Here is an 18,740-nt window from a genome sequence, read left to right as displayed (position 1 = left end):
CTTACTCAGCAGCAGCTCAAAAAGTGCTTGACTCTCCCTAACCAGGTGTCACCTGGAGACCACAGCTCAGAGCACACTTTGATTACAATTATCTCGATCTAGGGTGTAATAAGACCTCCAAAATTGAGCTACGCAAAAAATAAACATCTGGTCCAAAGTCAGTTCATAAACTCCAGGTTGTGAAGACAGAAATGTATCTCCAGGCTCCTCCCATACCAAGGCTTGTATCTAGGGTTGTTCAAATGAATCCTGCATTCTACATGTCACTGGTTTTCTTTTTAAATAAAAAAAAAAAAAGCTTCTTCAGGCTGCATTGAGCTAAATGCTAAATATTATCAGTGTTTAACCCTGGCAAGAGATCAGCCTGGGATTTTAAAGTAGCTGTTCTTTTTTTCATTGCTGTTTAAGGTATCAGAATCCACTTTGGTTGCAAATATTGAACAGCTCAGGTGGTGATCCATTTTTGGCAACCTTTTCTGTCCAACTGCTTCATCACCATCTACCTCCTAGCTTCAGAAGTGACGATAACTGCCATTTTACAAAACCTTGTGAAACTGTGGCTCATAAATTGCAGACACAGCATGATGGGATAAACATAGCAGGCTGAAGAGCCAGGCAACAGACTTCTGTAAAACTGAGCACTACTGATGAAAAAACATGCTATCAGGGACCAGCTGAGGACCGTATTTTGCTGCAGAACAGTAGCAGGAAACCGCTTATCTTTTGACATGCATTTATCCCATGTTAGCACTCTTGTTTCCCAGTGGCAAAAATTTGATAAAATATGTAGTAATATAGAAGGTTAAATGCATCCCTGTTATCTGCATTACCCACAGGCCTGTGCCACCTATGGAGAAATAACTACCAGGCATAATATACCACATCAAAGTTACTGGATGCATCCACACTAAAGAAAAAGTCAAGCTGATTTTTCCAGGAGTGGCAGAGTCTGTTCTGACAGATATATTTGTCCCACTTGCTCAACATTCAATCCAGCCTGAAGCCTGGAATCAATTATGTTTGGTTGCCTGAGTCCCCCAGTGGAAACCAGAGCAGATGATCTAACGTGATTGCCATTCAGAATCTCTCTCCTTCCCCAAGCCTCCAGACGACAAATGGACTCTGCTTCTACTTTTGCTCTGTTTCTTCTCGCCTTTTTGACAGACACACAAAATGTGCAGGAAAGATGATGAAATCGGCTCTGTGGCAGCATCGTTTTCACAGCTGATCCCAAGAAGGAGCATACAAGGTAACACTCATTCTGTAGTGTAGTTACAAAGCCAGATGTGGAGAAGAAAGAATCACTTGTCTGCATTCTGCAGTCTCCATTTTCCCATGCACAGGTGTGCAAGCTGCAAAACGCACTGCAACCTACTCATTGGCACAGCTCTAACAGCACGAATTCATCAGATCGTAGTGATGTGGAGGAGCAGACGAGCTAAGAGAGGTAAGCTGTGCCAGAGCTGTCCTGGCATGGGAGCAGATGAAGATCCCTCACTTGAACATCTGCTGGAGGAACAAAAATAAAGCCCACTTCGAATGTTTTGCTCTGTGCTTCTTCTTTTAACAGAGCAACACAGAGTTCACGTCAGATTCCACTAAAATGAAATGCACTTCTCTGCTCTTCAGTGGGGCTGGTCGCAGCCACTTCGGTGCTCTGCTAATGCAAACTGACTCTCCAGCCAGCTGCAGTCAGGGCTGACTGTGGATTTGTCAATCTGCCCTCTACACTGTATTGGAAAGTCAAGCAAAGGTGTCAGTTTAGAACGACTTTGTCCTCTCAAAGTGATACTGACCATGCTGAAATCAGCAACCAGAGCAGGGAAAATGCATCTGTGGGTAATTAGTAACAATCACGGGCTGCTTGGAAACTGCTGACTACAGCAGTAATGAGCTGGGCACATGTCATTGGCTTGCAAATGGAGAGAGCATTTATGAACCATGGCAGCAAGCAGTAAGGGAACATTTTTTTTTTTAACTTAATATTTAATGTGGCATAAAAAGGATGGAAAGAAATTGAGTGGCTCTCTAAACAGAGGTTTGGCTGGTGGTCTGTAACATAACAGAGCTGGTGGATGAAGCAGTACAGAGAACTGTCACTAAATTTTCCTTACACATATTCTAGCAGCAAGTGCTGACATGAATGCCAGCGTTTAAGCAATCTTTTCATCTTCAAGAAATATCCCTGATCTTTTGCTCTACCAGCTTGCTACGAAATAGGAATCTTAACATTACACGCAGAGGATCTTCCATATCTCAACTCTCAATATTACCTTGCCATCCAAACTGTGTTCTAGCAATAAGAAAAAATGAAAGACTATGATTATAATTCACTTAAGACCTCTGTTCTCCAATTCATCTGCATTAAATTCCTTATGATCCGTCGATCTGTATTACAGACTGAAGACTAACAAAATAAACTAGACCTAGCTCTCTTCACAAATGGCAGCCCACAGTCTCCAAACTTTCCAATGAAACTGATTAAGCCTGAACTGCAGATACCAGCCTGTAAAAGGACTAAGTATTCTTAGCCATAATAAAACCCACCCCACTAACGCCTGTACTTAATATTTCACCTTCTTTAATCCCCAAAATAAGTCTTTTAAGCCCTACACCCACCAACTCTGTGTCGAGATGTTGTGCAATCACACATTTATGGCTCTGCTTTACACAGACTAGAAGATTTCCTGATAAAAATAACATTTTCCACTAACAGATCTTAATATTACAATCCACTTGCGATTTTTTTTTACGCAGCCCTTGGTCTCATGACAATTAAGCCATTCCAAATGTTTTTATAATCTGGAATGTCAGCTGAGAAGTGAGGTAAACCTATCAAGCCATTATCACCACCAAACACAGACTGTGGACATTTTGTGGAGCTTTAAACCCTCAGTTTTACAACTGAAAATTGTGTTAGCTAGCAGGACTGAAACAGGTTGTCCCACACAGCTTTCAGTCTCCTCCTCGCAGTCTACACACATCACAAGACAGTCTATCTGGAACAAGGAAGTGGAAAAGCCCTCAAAAAAAAAGAGTTAAGAAATTAAAAACAACCAAACATTTTGAATCTCAAGGGAAAAAAAAAAAAAAGAAAGAAACAGGATTCATGGTGGCCATTCCTCCTCCAAGAGGCAGCAGTTTGCAGGAGAAACACTATCAGAAATCTGTGAGGCTCAGGTACTTTCCTGCAACACAAGGGCCCGAGATCCAGAACATGGTTCTGGCAGAATTTCTCCCGTGAGTTAGTTCCTGATCACTAAAGCAGGGCCGATAGAAAGCTAACAGTTTTGTAGTTGCCCTATTTCTCACCTACCCCCGCTGATCTGTGATCCCAACTTAGAAACACTAAACCATAGCTTTTGTCAGAGCACAGACAACAAAAAGCTTCCCAGGAGGCAGACTACATCGCGCCCTGTTAGGAAATGCTTGTTGGACCCCGCACTAAAAACAATTATTGTGTACTGTGTATCATTGTTCACCTCCTTCTAATTTTCAGTGGCATCTACTATAAATGCAAGGCCCATAGCAATACGCAGGTTTTGGTTACAAGCAAAAAGAGGATCAATAAATGTGTCTTGTCTCCTCAATCCCCTGTCCCGCCTAACAAAAAGGATAGAAAAAGAGACATGACTTAAAAAAGTGTGTTAATTCTTGGGAGAAAACGCAGTAGTCTGTCCAGAGCTATGATGAGAACCGTATCATCAAGCACACTTTAATTTACATGGCTTGTACGTTACAGGCACAAAGTATGGCTTGCTACGTAAATCTTCCTACCCCCGAGACCTGCATGTCCCCTCAGATCATTACAGAAGCCCCAGGGCAGAGAGTAGGACTCAGCTGTACGGCACGTACCCAGCACTGCAGGGCGCAGGGCATGCCTTGGGCTTCTAGGTGCTTCCAAACTGCGAGCAGCATGGAGCTGCCATGGTGTGGGTTACAAAAGAAAAAGGGAGGATAGCACTTGGACAACCTTTTCAAGAAAATATATCAAAAAGCATAGGTTTTTAAAGGGTTTTCATACACTTGTATAAATCTAAGTTTTATGAACGTAGGTGTTAGAAAACACCACAGCGATAGCAAATTAAAGATATAAATACCTACTGTCTTGTAAAATGTGTTCTGTTATAGCTCTCAACTTGTCACATTTAAGACCAACTGCAGGTTTTTTCTAGGCTTTCTACTCATAAAGCCTGCTCCACATGCCCAATGAGAACAAATAAATTTAACATTTAGAACTCTCGTTCGCGGGTATGAAGTCGCAAGGAGAGCTCAGGAGAAATACAGAACAGCAGAAACATCCCAGTGGCAACAGAAGGAAGCTCTGTTATCCAAGAGGCCATGCAACATACATGCGCCCCAAGGTCATCTTCCCAGGTGAAATCTGTAGTCAGCCTCGCTTCTGGAAGGGCCCAGCATGACCAGCACCCGAGGCAGAACCCCATAACGACACACTGACCAAATCTGATGACTCTTAACACTTCTGTCCATGTCAGCCTCTTGCAAAACAAAGTTAAAAAAAATAATAATAATAATCTATAGGATACCTGTGAGCTTGGCAAGGCCTTTTTATACTTTAAATCAAAACAAGTTCTTTTGCCATTTCAGTATATGCCGAAACTCAGAGTTTTGATGCACGTTGCTCAAAAGACTGTAACGAGTACTTTTTCCATTGCTAAGTGTCACCTTACGCTGGTGTCAAGGCACCTAAAATTACTTGATTCCTTGAGGGTTACCATGCAATCTTCTCCATTCCTGACTAATCAATATCATTGGGAGTCACATATAATGAGATGCTTTTAGAAACCTTATGAAACAAGGCTTGTTCGAGAATAAGATTTGTATAAGATTAGTATACATGGTATAGATTAGATCCTGGTGAAAGGCATATTCGTGCCTATTCTCTGTTAAAGGTTTCCCAAGCTGGTTCTTATCCATAATTCTTTATTTTCAACTTTGCTCGGAACGCAGTTTATTCATCTCTTGCTGGAGATTTTTTTCAAATGCTGGAAAGAACAACTGAACAACATCAGTGCTGCCTGGAGTATTCCCTTTTTTTTTTTTTTTTTTTTTTTTTTTTTTTTTTTTTTTGGAATATCTTGAAGAATAAGTAAGTATACACTCATCGACTACCCGGGCCCTGCCATAGCAGTAGCTGACTTTACAAAACAAGTGAAATCTTGCTTGCTGGCAGTTTGGCAGTTTTACTAGAAAGCTGTGCTGGAACTGCTGGATCCATCCTGCCTGTTTCCAGAGACCTGAGGCTCGTGCAACTCACTTGCACGAGCTGCGATCTGGTCTTCTGAGGCCCTCAATAACTGGGCCCACAAGAAAAGCTTCGCCAGCAGTTCCAGCAAGCAAACAGTCACTGCTATCAGCTGATCATCCCTACTGCTCCCGCTGCTGACTCCCTCCTTGACTTGCCCACATCTCCCCTCCCCAGACACATTGTGCTACTATTACACCACCAATTACTGTGCCAGGGACCCTACCTGGCCGAAAAGTAACTCCATAGAGGGTGTTTTTTTCTCAGGAGGGTGCGGGGGGGGGGGGGGGGGGGGGGGAGGTTCTTGGCTATTTTCCAACCAGTTCAGTTTCATTATATGATTTCCTGCATGATTTCACACAGATGGGACAGCAGGGGGAATGCAATAAGCATGCGAAGTGCTTAAACCAGCATAAAAGAAAGAAGTGTTGCTGGAATATTAAAACAGCTTTTTGGTGAACCTGTTTTTGGCTAGGTGCAGATCTCAGACAAGCGGTTTCTTAGCAGAAGACATAAGCAAGAAAGCAGTCAAGTTTTCTATCATTTCCTTCCCAAGTCTCACTCCATGATAATGCAATTCAGTAATTTCTTGCTTCTCAGCTACTAGATGAGATTGCAGTGCTTCCAAGATAAGGTAATAAATAATATAATAATAATAAAAATAAAAAATAATATAAGAAAAACAGTATCACTTTCAATTTTAGCAACAAAATAAACATGTAAATCCAATCCTGGCAAAACACAGAAAATTCAGTGATAAAATCTCTACAAGTTAGACTCAAGGACAAAAGTAATACACAGGGGTAACATACATAGGAAACAGTTCCTTAAATTTTTTAATCCTGGTTGGTTTGTTGTTGTTTTTTGTTTTGTTTTGTTTTTTTGGGGTGGAGGGGATTCCCACAATTCCTTTGGGACACAGTTTCATGGATTTCTTATCATTTGAATAGTCTCCTTCCACATGATGTGGTCAGTCCCAAATAAACAGAGCATTATCAAATTCCAGCTGTTCCTTAACTCTTATCCTATACCTTCTTGAATAAGGTCTTGCTTAAATGCAGACAATCCTAGAACAAACAATTGCTTTCCGCTTAAATGCTCCATCTTAGTGCAAAATTATAGGTCCATAAGTCTAAAACATGAATGTTTGTAGAAAACAAAAGCATTCAAAATTCAAGTTAGCTTGAATGCAATAAAAATCTCATCCAACCAAAAATGCCAGTTGCCTTTACGAAAAACAGGCCACAAATCCCAAAAGCACAGGCAAGCATTCTGCTTTTCTGTTATGTTTAGTATTTACAAAAGCAGGTTTGGGGTGGAGAGGCATATTCCATCCTACTTCATCTGTTGACTCCAAGGAACACTAATGATTTATACAATCCACACGATGACTATCAACAGAGCTGCTGTAAAATCACATGGTTACAAAGAGACTTTTGAGTGAATAACTACACATCTGACACAACTCCTTCATTAAGAGCATCACCCTACAATGTACATGGATACTTCTTCACACCATTTATCAGTGTATAACAAATTAATTACCTGTTACGATAGGATATGACTGAGGTCCAGGAACACTGGCTCCTAAATCTGCAGAAGTAGGGCTGGTTATATTGGCCTTCATGTCATCCAATCCACCAGCTAATGATGCCATGGCTGAGTATTCAGTTGCCTGGAAAAAGAAACAAAAGGCATTTTACCAATAATAAGTTCAGTATTCAACAGCTTTTGCCTGTATGGCAAAATGCAATGCAGAACTCTGAAATCTTTTGTTCAGTCAGACTGGCTATTTTTAAGGCAGTACATGGGTAGCGTAAACAGCAGTGTTAAGCAGTCAAAATAATAAATGGGACTGTTCTTATCACTGGTGTTCTTGGAGAACACCAAAATGAGCTTTCTTTATAAAATGAAAGCCAAACTCACACATATGTCACCAAGCTTTCTTCAAAAAAGAAGTTTTGTAGACCAAAGTGGGGACCATAACTGTCGAGTGTAAGTTATTTGCTTGTTAGAGAAAACTGTTCAAGTCAGTTAACCTGAACTCTCCTTAGTTCATTGGTGGCATTTGAAGAGACACACACTAATGAGCAGGTGGAAATAGAAGGGTCCAGTTTCCCAGCTTCACTTAGGCATACTTCATTTCCTTATAATTTCATAAGGAATAGTTTGCACTTAAATAAAAGCACTCGCTTAATGAATGGATTTGTAGCCAACTGTTTCAAAATCCAAATTATTTAAAAATAAATAAACTGACTGTTGTAAGGGTGCTCTCTCATCTCATGGTAATTCTTTAACCTCATTAGCTGAAGCTACACTAAATGAGCACAGGTCCTCAGAAGTCAGATTCCTTCTGTCCTGTAACTCTGTCAAAGTCCATGTAGCTATAACAATCTAAAGCAGGTGAGGTTAATTCACACATCCAGAAGGACTTCCATATACATGGCAGAAAGCTCATCTTCATTTGCCTTTTTCCTTAATTTTTTATTAGTGGTATCATTCACAAAAAAATGGGAACTTTCTTTTCAAAGTTTTCCCTTCCCTATTGCTATTTCCACTTTAAATTTTAATCCCTTATTTGAGAGATTGTAATCACGTCCACAATAATCAGAGGATTATGACTTCAAGTGAAGAACAGGCAACAGGAGCAGACAAAATTAATAACAACTCCAAGGCTGATTCCCACTGTATTAATGCAGATGAAATCAGCACAGTAGCTGTGCAGAGCTAAAGTTATGAGTGACTACTTAAGCCCTCAGCGATTTCTTGAGCTAACAAATCAAAATGTTAACTTTATGGTTTGTTTTTTTTTGTTGTTGTTGTTGTTGTTGTTGTTTTTGTTTGTTTGTTTGTTTTTATTTCAAGGAAACAAAACATGTCTTGTTTGAACACATCTTTCTCCTTGCAAGTTTCTTAGAAGTGCCTGAGAAGTCCGGCACACAATTTGAGATTTGCCACAAGCTGAGTACTCTGGGTCAAATATACCTGTTTGTGTCTCTGTTGCTCAGTTCTTACTTAAGCTGAACATAATTTAATTTGATAACCTATTAGTAGTAGGTTTATATTGATCGAAGCATGCTTCATTCAAGGACACAACCTGTGTGAGGCACAAGCACCTCCATCACCTTCAAAGATCTCCCATACGAACCTCTTGCAGATGAGTGTGTCAAATATGTTTTGCCAAAGTGAATAGCTGCTGGCCACCCTCTCTCTTCACCCTGCTCATGGATCAGCACTCCAGGGTCCTCTGGATCAAAGACTCTCATCAAGGACTTCTCATCAAAGACTCATCATCATCTCCATTCTTCCCTTTGCATTAGATTCCTCCTATTCCTCAGCCTTCTCAGCTTGTTCCTTCTCCAGAACTCTCCTCACCCTCATGTTTTCCTTGCCTTCACGAGCCCAGTCTCTTTCTTCTAACACTACTGCCTCAGAGATGTGCACTGCCCGCACCTCTGCTCCAGCTGCACTTCTGCACCTTGGCAATCCCTGCCCTTTGGGAGGAGCAGCACTCCTCTATGCTGTCACCAGTGCAACCAAAGTTCTTTCTTCTCGTCTCACATCCTACCCAAAAAAATCATCACAGAGACCCTGTTTGGTCCCCGACACAGCAGCCCTTCCACTGCTGCCATGGGCCCCGTCCCTCCCTGCCGTACCTGCTCTGCGCGGTGCAGTCAGCCTTCCCACACGGCTCCAGAGTCTGCAACCCCACTTGGGGATGTGCATACTTAGTAGCACAGCTGAACTTTTTAGCTTCCTGAAGCCCTGACCTGAAAAGAGACTGGATGAACAAAGCACGGCTGAAGTTCTGCAGAGACATCGCAGGCCGCTGGCGCTGTCCTCGCAGTGTGGGATGTGCAAGAAGCGCAGCAGGGAGAAAGCTGCCCTGCTCTCTGACATCGGGGACGGTCCTTCTGCAGTCTGGAGAAAAGCACACACCCGTCCCTAGGGAAAGGACTCCTTGTTTAACTCCTGCTGCTCTGAGAAGTTGTAAATGCACTATGTTCAGACCTGACAATCTCTTCAGAGCTTCCTACATTTCTCTGATCTGCCGCGCAGGCAGAGTGTGAATGTGGTTTCACACTTCTGAAGGGGGGAGCTGATAGTTTGGGCTCGGCTGAGAGAAAGCACACTGCAGTGCCGCATGCTGGGTCACATACAGCCCTGGGGTAGCAGGACACACGTCCAGCCCCCTACAGCCAAAAAGTGCTGTAGGGGCTGCTACTCCTTGCTCAAACCCAACTGAGAACAGTCCAAGACTCCACCTGCAAAATCCCTGCCACGAGAGCGCAGAGCGTTCTGCAAATGTCAAAACATTGCAGCTTTCTTCAGCTTTGAGGTCCTAGTAACTGACCTAGGAGGAAACTGTAACGTGAATAGGTCTCACATTTTAACTGTAGTGATCTGAAAACGCCACGTCAACTAAACGACAGCCGGGCTTTTCAAGCTCGAGGGATTTACCCGTTTCTGTAGCAAAAGCAGATAGCTAGAAGGGTATAGCACACTCTGCTGGGAGCAAGGACAACGGCATACCCGTGCTCTGTGTCACCCTGTACAGGGAGCAGGAACCTGAAGGTGCGTGCACCATGGGAGGAGATGGAGGCCAGCCTGCTCCTGCCTGCTATGGAGGTAAGAATACTGGCATTTTCAGGGATTTTCCTGTTTTCACACTGTTCCCATGGCAAAACCGTGCCAGCATCCCTCCTCAGAGCCACCAGCTGTTGCCCACACACCTGCAGCCTGGCCAGAGAGCTGCAGACGAGCAGCTGATCTGGGGCTACCAGCCACCACGCCAAACAGACACAAGCCCACTGCTGCTCCAGGCACCCACAAGGAGCAACCCCATCTGCTCCAGACCCACCACAACTGACTCGCAGCCACACTGTCCAGGTCAAGGTGAGCCCCTGAACCACCTCTGTGGTCACAGCACCTACCACAAGGCAGTCGGGAGGCAGCCAAGGCCAGCACCAGGCTGATGCAGCAGCACTGGTCAGGAGGAGAGCAGGCAGCTTTGGGAAGAGAAGGAAGCGTGCCGCTGCAGAAGGTGTCTCTCGTTGCCAAGCTGTGAGATGCTGTAACGAGCCCTGCGCTCGGCACTTCGAAGAGAGGCCCCCATCCCTTGGAGCAGGTGCGTGCAGACCTGCGGGACAGCAGGCAGCCAGGGGATGAAGACTGCAGCACAGGGGGCTCAGAATTTGGCTTCTCCACTTCTACGTGTGAGCCAGCACTGCTCGCAGTGACGAGCAGCCCATGTGTGGCCACGGGGCCTCTCCCTCTGCAGCAGGAAGCCCGACCTGCTCGGTAGGTGAAAAAGCAAGAGTCGGGTGTTCAGTACCCTAGAAATTACCTGAAAAATGACTGCCTGCGGTTGTACCACGTACTGTCTCATCAGCATGGAGCACCACTGCCATAGCATGGAGGAGAGAAAACACAGACACGTGAAACGAGGAATATATAAAAGGGGGGAGACTAAGGGAAAACTGAAAGGAGAGGCCAGACAGGGTCTCATGCTCGCCCTGCCCCATCCCTTTCAGCTCAGGAGGCCCCGGTGCTGGGCAAAGGAGCTGGACAGGGGAGAAGCCGGGGTGGTGAGGAGAGGGGTGGCTGCTTTGTATGCACGGGCAGCACCTCACCCTATGCCTCATGCAGGAGCATCCACACGGTACTTTCCCCGCCAGCCTTCGTTGTGTGAAGATGGGAAAGTTTCTACTCCGGCAGAAGTTTCACATCCACCTTAATTTCAGAGGCTTTATTTCCAGGTGTTTCCTCCGTGGCACCCCTAGCCCACATCTGTGCACTGGCACTGCCAGCAGCACTGAGCTGTGCGGGCCGTCACAGGCCGGCTCCTTCCCTCACGTGGAGCTGGGCAGACTCCGTGGCACCAGGGCACTTGGTAGGTGTCATTTACAATGCCTCTTCAAGTACCATCCCATCCGCTTTATGGAAGGGGAAACTGAGGCAGAGCCCCACATTTATAGGAATAATTGTGCCAGTGGGCACTTTTCAAAAGTCACCGGGGCCAGGAGAAACAACTGGAGTGCGAGCTGGGTGTCTGTCTCTCTTCATGGCTTGCAGTAGGTACTGAACCAATTCTCACAGCAAGTGCCTACAGGGGGAAGAGCTCCCTCCACAACCTGCATGCAAAAACCCATCACCAGCCCATGGGGATGTGAACACATGAGGATGAGGAGGAAACAATCAACTTTTATGCATGTATTACAACCTTCTGTAGAAAACACAGGAAACCACCCACTGTGTCCGTGCCAATTCTGCTGCCTTCGGTTTCTCAGGTACACATTTAGAGGGACAACCTCAGTCCCCATGAGCTGACAGAGCATCCTGAACCACAGCAGCTCGCAGGAGCCTTGTACCCAGCCCTGTCCTTCACACCTTGTTGCACCACCAGAAGATAAGCTGTGCCTTGAAAGATATTTGTGGGAGGTGGTGGAGGCGATGGGCATATGTCAGGAAAAGAGGTGCAGGAGGACTTTTGTACTGTTCTCAAACAGTATTTCAGGGAAGTTGTGGAGTCTCCGTCTCTTGAGATATTCAAGGCCCGTCTGGATGCCCACCTGGGCAGCCTGCTCTAGGGAACGTGCTTTGGCAGGGGGGTTGGACCCAATGATCTCCTGAAGTCCCTTCCAACCCCTACAATTCTGTGATCCTGTGATTCTGTAACATACACAGCATGGTAGAAGGCACACCGGCATCTCCTGCGGCACCACAGTGAAGTGGTGAGATAGCCTGTCACTGGCTTCACCCTATACTTTTTCTAACAAAGATGCCTGAGTATAAATCACCAAAAGGTCAACAGACCCTACAGAGAGAGCAGTTGTCTGTTCAAGATATATCCAGAACAGACAAAGGTGGGCATGTAGTGGGGAATGAGGGCATTCCCTAAAACAGCCCAGTGCTGGAATCTAGCACGGGAAACTTGGAGAGGTAACAGGGGGGTTCTTCCGTGCAAGGGTCTGGGATTAGCCCTGCAGCAGTGCTGCAATCCAGGCAGTGCCAAGCAAATGCATCCCCCTCTGGTCCCTCGTCCCCCCTTCCAGTGGCACAGGCCCTGCACGCCCCTCATGAGACCACTTCAGGAAAAGACAGAAAAGAGGTGCCTGCTACATAGGGAAAGCGACTATCCAAAGGAGCCAGCTGGCATCCTGTGGGACTCGCACATGTTGCTTTTGCATCTGCTCCGTTTTCCAAATCACACCTGCAAAGAAAACAAGCAGGCATAAAGTACGTGTCTTGTGCCTTCCTGCTACTCGCATGGCCGCCTTCAGACCAGCAGTGTCGCCTGGCATGCAGCAGCAAAAGAAAACCCCTGCCTGACGCAACGGTGGCTTGGGCTGCCAGAGCACAGCACCAGCGCGGGGGCCCCAGGACTTGGCGCTGCTTCCGTGCTGACCGCACGTGCTGCCCGCCTCTCCCTGAGCACACCAGCTGGCAGTGCGACAAGCGTGCTCAACACTTCACTGCCCAACACAGCGCTTTTACTGTTCGGGGCAGACACCGATCTGAGGTCTTCTTTAAGGTGTAGTGCTGTCCACTTGGTCGCTCAGCCCAGGTCACGGCTCTGCTAATCCCTCATGGCAGCAGCAAGCAAGAGCTCATACTTAATAGATCCAAGTCACCCTGTCGTAACACTTTCAAAATTAATAAAGAAAGGCAGAACTAGCAGACACCAGGCAGGCTTTCCACTGAAACCCCCACACCAGCCTCACAAAGGGAAGAAATTTGTAACATTAGATATGGTTCGGAGAGCTTAATCCAAAGCAGCTTTAATTAATCTCCCCAGGCTTTCAGAAACTCGGTGCCACACGCAGCTGCACGGGCACTGGTGCTACTCGGTCTTAAATTTTATGGGAATGAGAAATTCATTCCAAAGGCCTCCTCCTCAACCGCCTCTGATTTGGACTGGAAAAGGATCTGAAAAGCCATATATCAAAGCCTTGTCGCTGCCACCCCACCAGCCACCCCTCCATTTTGTAATTTACATCACATTTCCTGCTATACTCACTGCTATCACTGAAACTAATTCTGCTTTGGAGTAAAACCGATTTACACAGCTAATTGGAGCTGTACTGCAATTTCTCTTTGTTTTGATTTTTTTTTTTTGCTAGCATTTGGCTCTTACTCTCTTAAAGGGCATGAAAATTTGATTTCAGTGATAAAGCCTTTTTTCCCCCTGTGTAAACAGAGTATTTCTAAAACTCCCTTTCACAAAAAAATATATGTTTAAAAATAAGAATAATAATAACAGCTGTGCTTCATTTTAACCCAAATCCAATTAGGATTGTGTAAATCCCCAGAGATTCTTCTGAAAACAAGGGGAATTAGTACACCCTGCCATGAACATATTTGCCCTCATACTTCAGAATAACTGGCTGGCTTTTGACCTAAATCTTCAGATTATCTGCATGCGGGACACTCTATGCTACATTTTACTTTTCCACAGTGAGATCCATAAGCAGACGAGCCCATTCTCAGATTTTCCAAAGGGATCCCCAAATCCAATCTAAATGCCTAGAATTTACCTGCTTTTCTTTTATACATATAAATAACTGCATTTCCATTCGCTCTTTGTTTCTCATTTCCATTTTCTTCTAATATCTGCATGTAAATGTCTGAAAATAGCATCTGTAATTGAAGATTATGAAGTATAGCCAGCTCCTGACAGGCTGCTAAGGAAGATGGATTATCCTCATTTTTCTGTAAATTTTGTCAATTTTGGAATTCATAAGCTATCAACACTGATCAAAACGTGAACGCACAGCTGTGTCAAAAAGAAAGGCGCAAGGACATTGTGGCTCCCACGTTCCCGCAGAGGCGAGGTCTCCTGACCCTCCCCCAGCCTGAGCCAAGTGCGGTGCAGGGATTATTCCTGGCCACTCATGGTATTTACCCTCCCCCCCCAAAAAAAAATTCAAATAAATAAATTGAAAGTACGCAAATTCTCTGGTGCGCTGATTCAAATCACAAAGCGTAATTTATTGCATGTTCTCCCTTTTTATTTATCCCTAAGTAGTAAACACGATTTCCATTCAGGGGGTTCGTTATGTTCCACTCCTACCAGACAATCACAGCACACTTGAGGCAATTGTTTAGCCTCTTCCTCTCAATTTTCCCATTACTGGGAGTAAGTACTGTTGGGACTCTTTAATAGCCCGACTGCAGCCCATATCAATAACAGATGAGGTTTAATCGTCCAATACAAAAATTATTTAGGCTCAGTAAGGACATTCAATGTCATTTGCATAATGGCATTCCTATCCTGAGCACCCAACCCATCGTGCATAAACAAGGCCCTGGGACTATAAATAATAATAAATCATGACGTCCATGCTCCTCTTGCTGTAATAGGCGCCACTCTTTGTAGAAATTATTTCAGCAGGAAATGGGCACTGCAATTTTAAAGATGTGGCATTCCACAGACCAGTAAATCACACTCACGCGCACACCCTCCACAGAGGCTGCCCATGGTGAACAACAAAACCCCATGAAACGGCAGCACAGAAAACACAACCAGCACTTGTAGCAGAAAATGTTCTTTTTTTGTTGTTGTTTTGTTATTTTTCTAAGCAGAGCTAGCAAATTGAATAAAACCAAGGTCTGAATAGAGTGAATTGTGCCTGGGCATGCATATGCAAGGCTGACTGACTTCATTTCAAATTTGAATTGTGACCTGTCTCCAGCCTCAGAGATTACCTAGAGCAAAATTAACTACAGTAGGAAGCAGTTAATTCCAACCGAAATGAGAAGCGTGTAACTAGACATGCCTGCCTGGACTTAACGAGCAGAGCCACATGGGATGCTCTTCCACTGCCTCCAGCGGGAGTGCTCAGCTGGGCTGCTTTTATTCCCAGCCATGCAGGAGCCTGTGGAGCTGCGGCCAAGGAGCAGCTGACCTCAGGGAAGGAGCCTCCTCTCCAGGGTCACCGCACGGCCTGTGGGATGTGCCGGTCCCCACCAACCCCTGGGCGAGGAGGGGGACAACCAGGCCAACAGGACAGCACGCAGAGGCCTTTCAGCACGGTCAAGGATGGCTGTGGATGCGGCACAAAACCAGCCGAAAAGGAAGGCCGGGCCCACAGGAAGGCGCGGGACCAGGGCTGCTCTCCTCGGCAGGAGGTGCCTCCTGGGCTGGCAGAAAGCTCTGCTCACACAGCCGCGGAAGGGGGCTGAGCCCCTCTACCCTTCTGGGGGGCTTCTTCACCCCCCTGAGCAGGCACTGAGCTTTGTAATTTTTCAGTCTCGGTGCTGACAGAGAGAGAAGAAATATTATAGCAAAACGAATACTATTTTAAAATATGCTGTTTTGGAATAGTTGGCAGGGACTTACAAAGATCGTCGAGTCCAACTGTCTGACCACTGCAGGGCTACCCAAAAGTTAAAGCGTGTGACTGAGGGCACTGTCCAAATGCCTGCTGACCACTGACAGGCACGGGGCATCCACCACCTCCCCAGGAGGCCTGCGCCGGTGTCTGACTGCCCTCACGGGAAAGAAATTTTTCTGAGCCTCCCGTCACCGGCTCCTGGGGAGCAGTCACTGGGTTACTGAAGAGGCGAAGCAAGGCCCGCTGCCTGCCTGCTCAGAGGAACCGGCGGCACCCCACGGACACCTCCCGGGACAGGGCTGGCCACCACAGGGCTCGTCGGACTGCCGGTCCTCCTCACGGCCTGCAGCACCCATGTGGCCCGGAGAAACAGGGCACCCCACAGCCTGCAGTGCTTTTCTTCTACCTTCCACCAAAAGGAAGGCTCACAATATTATTCCCCCGTTACAGCTTGGAGAGCAAGCCAGCGGAAGCTCTGAGATGTATTCAAACTGCTCCCTAAGGACCTTACGGTGTAGAGGAGCCGCACTGTCAGACCTGGATCTCTCTATAACCTGTGGTGAAAAGCATCCCTGACTCCCAGCGAGATGCCCGCAGCAACACCACCACCTCATATTAGGCAAGAAATGGAAGCTAAGTCTGCTGCCTGGCCGTCTCTTGCCCTCACCACCTTTGAACCTCTTCTGGAAGGCTTGGTGGGAACAAAGCAAAGGCCTGCACACACTTCAAGACGTTTTTTAACGAAGAGTTTCATAGATCATTAAAAGCACCAGTCACCTGCCTGGGGCAGAGAAAGCCAGCAGTCTCTTTCTACTGGTTTGTAAGGAGAAGTCTCCATAGAAAATCATGAGAAGGCCTCCTTAAAAAAAAATAGACGTACATCTCAGTGAGCTATAGTGACTTTCTAGTTTTCAGACTCACCAGGCAAGTAACAAGTGTTCAAATGAACGGTGACAGGACAACAATGGTGACAGCTGATCTCTGCTTTTGCTGTGATTTGCATCTCCACACATCCATCCTCAGCTGCCCATTTGTCTATGTCTCTTTCATCTGCCAGTATAAACATTCTTCAGGTTCTTCAGAAACACCTATCCACTCTATTGCACACTTTCCTGCATTAGCCCTGTCCAGGCTCCTTGCTCATGGAATGTCCTTTCACAGTCCCTGCATGGGTTCTTTCTCACCATTTAAATGCCAGAGCTTCCTGTTGCGGTTTAACTCAGCGGGCAGGCAAGCACCATGCAGCCATTCACTCACTCCCACAGTCGGATGGGGGAGAGAATCAGAAAAAAAGTAAAACTCGTGGGTTTAGATAAAGACAGTTTAACAGGACAGAAAAGAAAGGGAAAACAACAGTAATAATAATATTAATAATGATAAAAGAGTACACGAAACAAGTGATGCACAATGCAATTACTCAGCACCTGCTGGCCAATGCCCAGCTAGACCGCAAGGGGCAGCACCCCCAGCCAACTCCCCCCATATTTATTGTTCCGCATGAAGCCACATGGTATGGGACATCCCCTCGGCCACTTGGGGTCAGCTGTCCTGGCTGTGTCCTTTCCCAGCTTCTTGTGCACCCCAGCCTCCTCAGTGTGAGAAGCTGAAAAGCCCTTGAGTGTAAGTACTGCTCAACAACTAAAACACAGTTTCATTTCCTGAAGAGCACAAAAATTGCCTAACACACTTTCAGGAACCTCTCACTGGCTCTTCTTAGCACCAGCATTGCATGCTCATCCTCCTGACACCCGCACCACAGTCAATTATATGAGTGTCTTTGCCTCAAAACAGCATCTCCCCTGTCCTCTTCCTCCTCCCTTGGAGGGAGTCCCCCATTTCCTCCTGTCCAGCTTTTGCTGTGGGTTCATGCAGGGTTTTTTTTTTCCATACCTTGCTCTTTCCCTGTGCTCTCCTCTTCATGAATTGTCTCAACCCCAGCACAAATGAAATGACCACCTCACTATTCTCTTTGTCAGCAGTTTCTATCATTCTACACACAGTGCCAAAAAGGGGCATCCAATTAAAATAACACATAACATATTCAATGCTGATGGAACAATAGTTTTTCTTTTTTTAAACCAGCACATAATCACTTTATGCCATTCATTGCCACAAGATACTACTAAAACACATTGCTTTTCATTATTCTGAAAGGAACTAGACACTTTCATCAACAACAGTAACCATTTCAGCCATAGCAGGAGGGAAAATGTACAATCCTCCTGTTATGGTGGCTCTGCTGCTTCCACTGAAGCACCTAAGCACAAAAGAAAATGCAACCTGCAGTAGAGTCATTTGTATTTCCGTATTGAAAAATATGAAGCAGAAATAAGAGGCACACTTGGAATGTGCATGAGGTTTACATCTATGTAAACTTCTTACTATCTAAGAACAACATTTGTATGTTTCTAACACTTTCAGATGAACTATCTCAAGGTATTTCACAAATGCTGTCTGAGACAGTCACCCAGTGCTCCTTTTATAACTGTCTGTTATACAGATGAAGAGAATGAGTATTGTGAAGGTAATGACTAAACACCCAAAAGAGACCACAGGTTACAGCTGACTCCCTTCCTGCCACATCCTTCTGTATGATCAACAGCATACAAAAAGCAGGGTCCTAACAGACCACGTGAGTAGCAGACAACCTAACAAAGTAGGAAATACCATAGGGTCCAGTGTGAGATTCATATGTTTTTGCTTTGTGACTTCTCTGCCCCAAGTCTCTTCTGTATGACATCTACTGGGACTCTGAGCAGCAGCTCACACAGCTTTTCTATGCTTCATATTGTATGCAATATACTTATTTCAAAACAGTAACACGTGGCAAAAGAATCTGGGCAATGTTTACCACTTTAGCTCCAGGTACACTTAATCTCTACGCACATGAAAAACAACGGAGAAAGACACAGAATTTGCAGTATTTTGTGGCATGCTACAAAGTCAAAGATGAACAAAATCCTTTCAAATCACAAACTCCTGATTTCAGGTCACTTTGAAAGCTGGACATAAACATTAGTATTTTATTTTCTAAAAGGCTTCCATTTATATTTCATATTTGTGTTCCTGAGAGCCAGGTGAACCTATGGTAGATTGAAGTCCTCTATTTTACATTTTGTGGGTGGCAACTATTCCTA

At 45.4% G+C, this 18,740-nt stretch overlaps 1 protein-coding gene across 5 annotated transcripts in view; it reads right to left on the bottom strand.

Moving 5' to 3' along the window:
* PAX5 (paired box 5) overlaps window positions 1-18,740 on the bottom strand; it is a 146,277-nt gene that overhangs the window by 64,157 nt on the left and 63,380 nt on the right. For 3 of the 5 annotated variants that reach the window (XM_083816833.1, XM_083816831.1, XM_083816835.1), the window contains exons 7-8: window positions 10,614-10,670; window positions 6,812-6,941 (exon numbers count right to left, since the gene is read on the bottom strand). In XM_083816833.1, coding sequence (XP_083672959.1) covers window positions 6,812-6,941; window positions 10,614-10,670 — 187 coding nt within the window. The remainder of the gene's footprint in view (window positions 1-6,811; window positions 6,942-10,613; window positions 10,671-18,740) is intronic. The other 2 variants (XM_083816834.1, XM_083816832.1) reach the window with 1 other exon arrangement.

This window comes from Anser anser, assembly GCF_964211835.1.
Source record: "Anser anser genome assembly, chromosome: Z".
NCBI classification, from domain to species: domain Eukaryota; kingdom Metazoa; phylum Chordata; class Aves; order Anseriformes; family Anatidae; genus Anser; species Anser anser.
The sequence above is the reverse complement of the archived record's forward strand: the minus strand, read 5'-3'. Positions and strand labels throughout refer to the sequence as shown.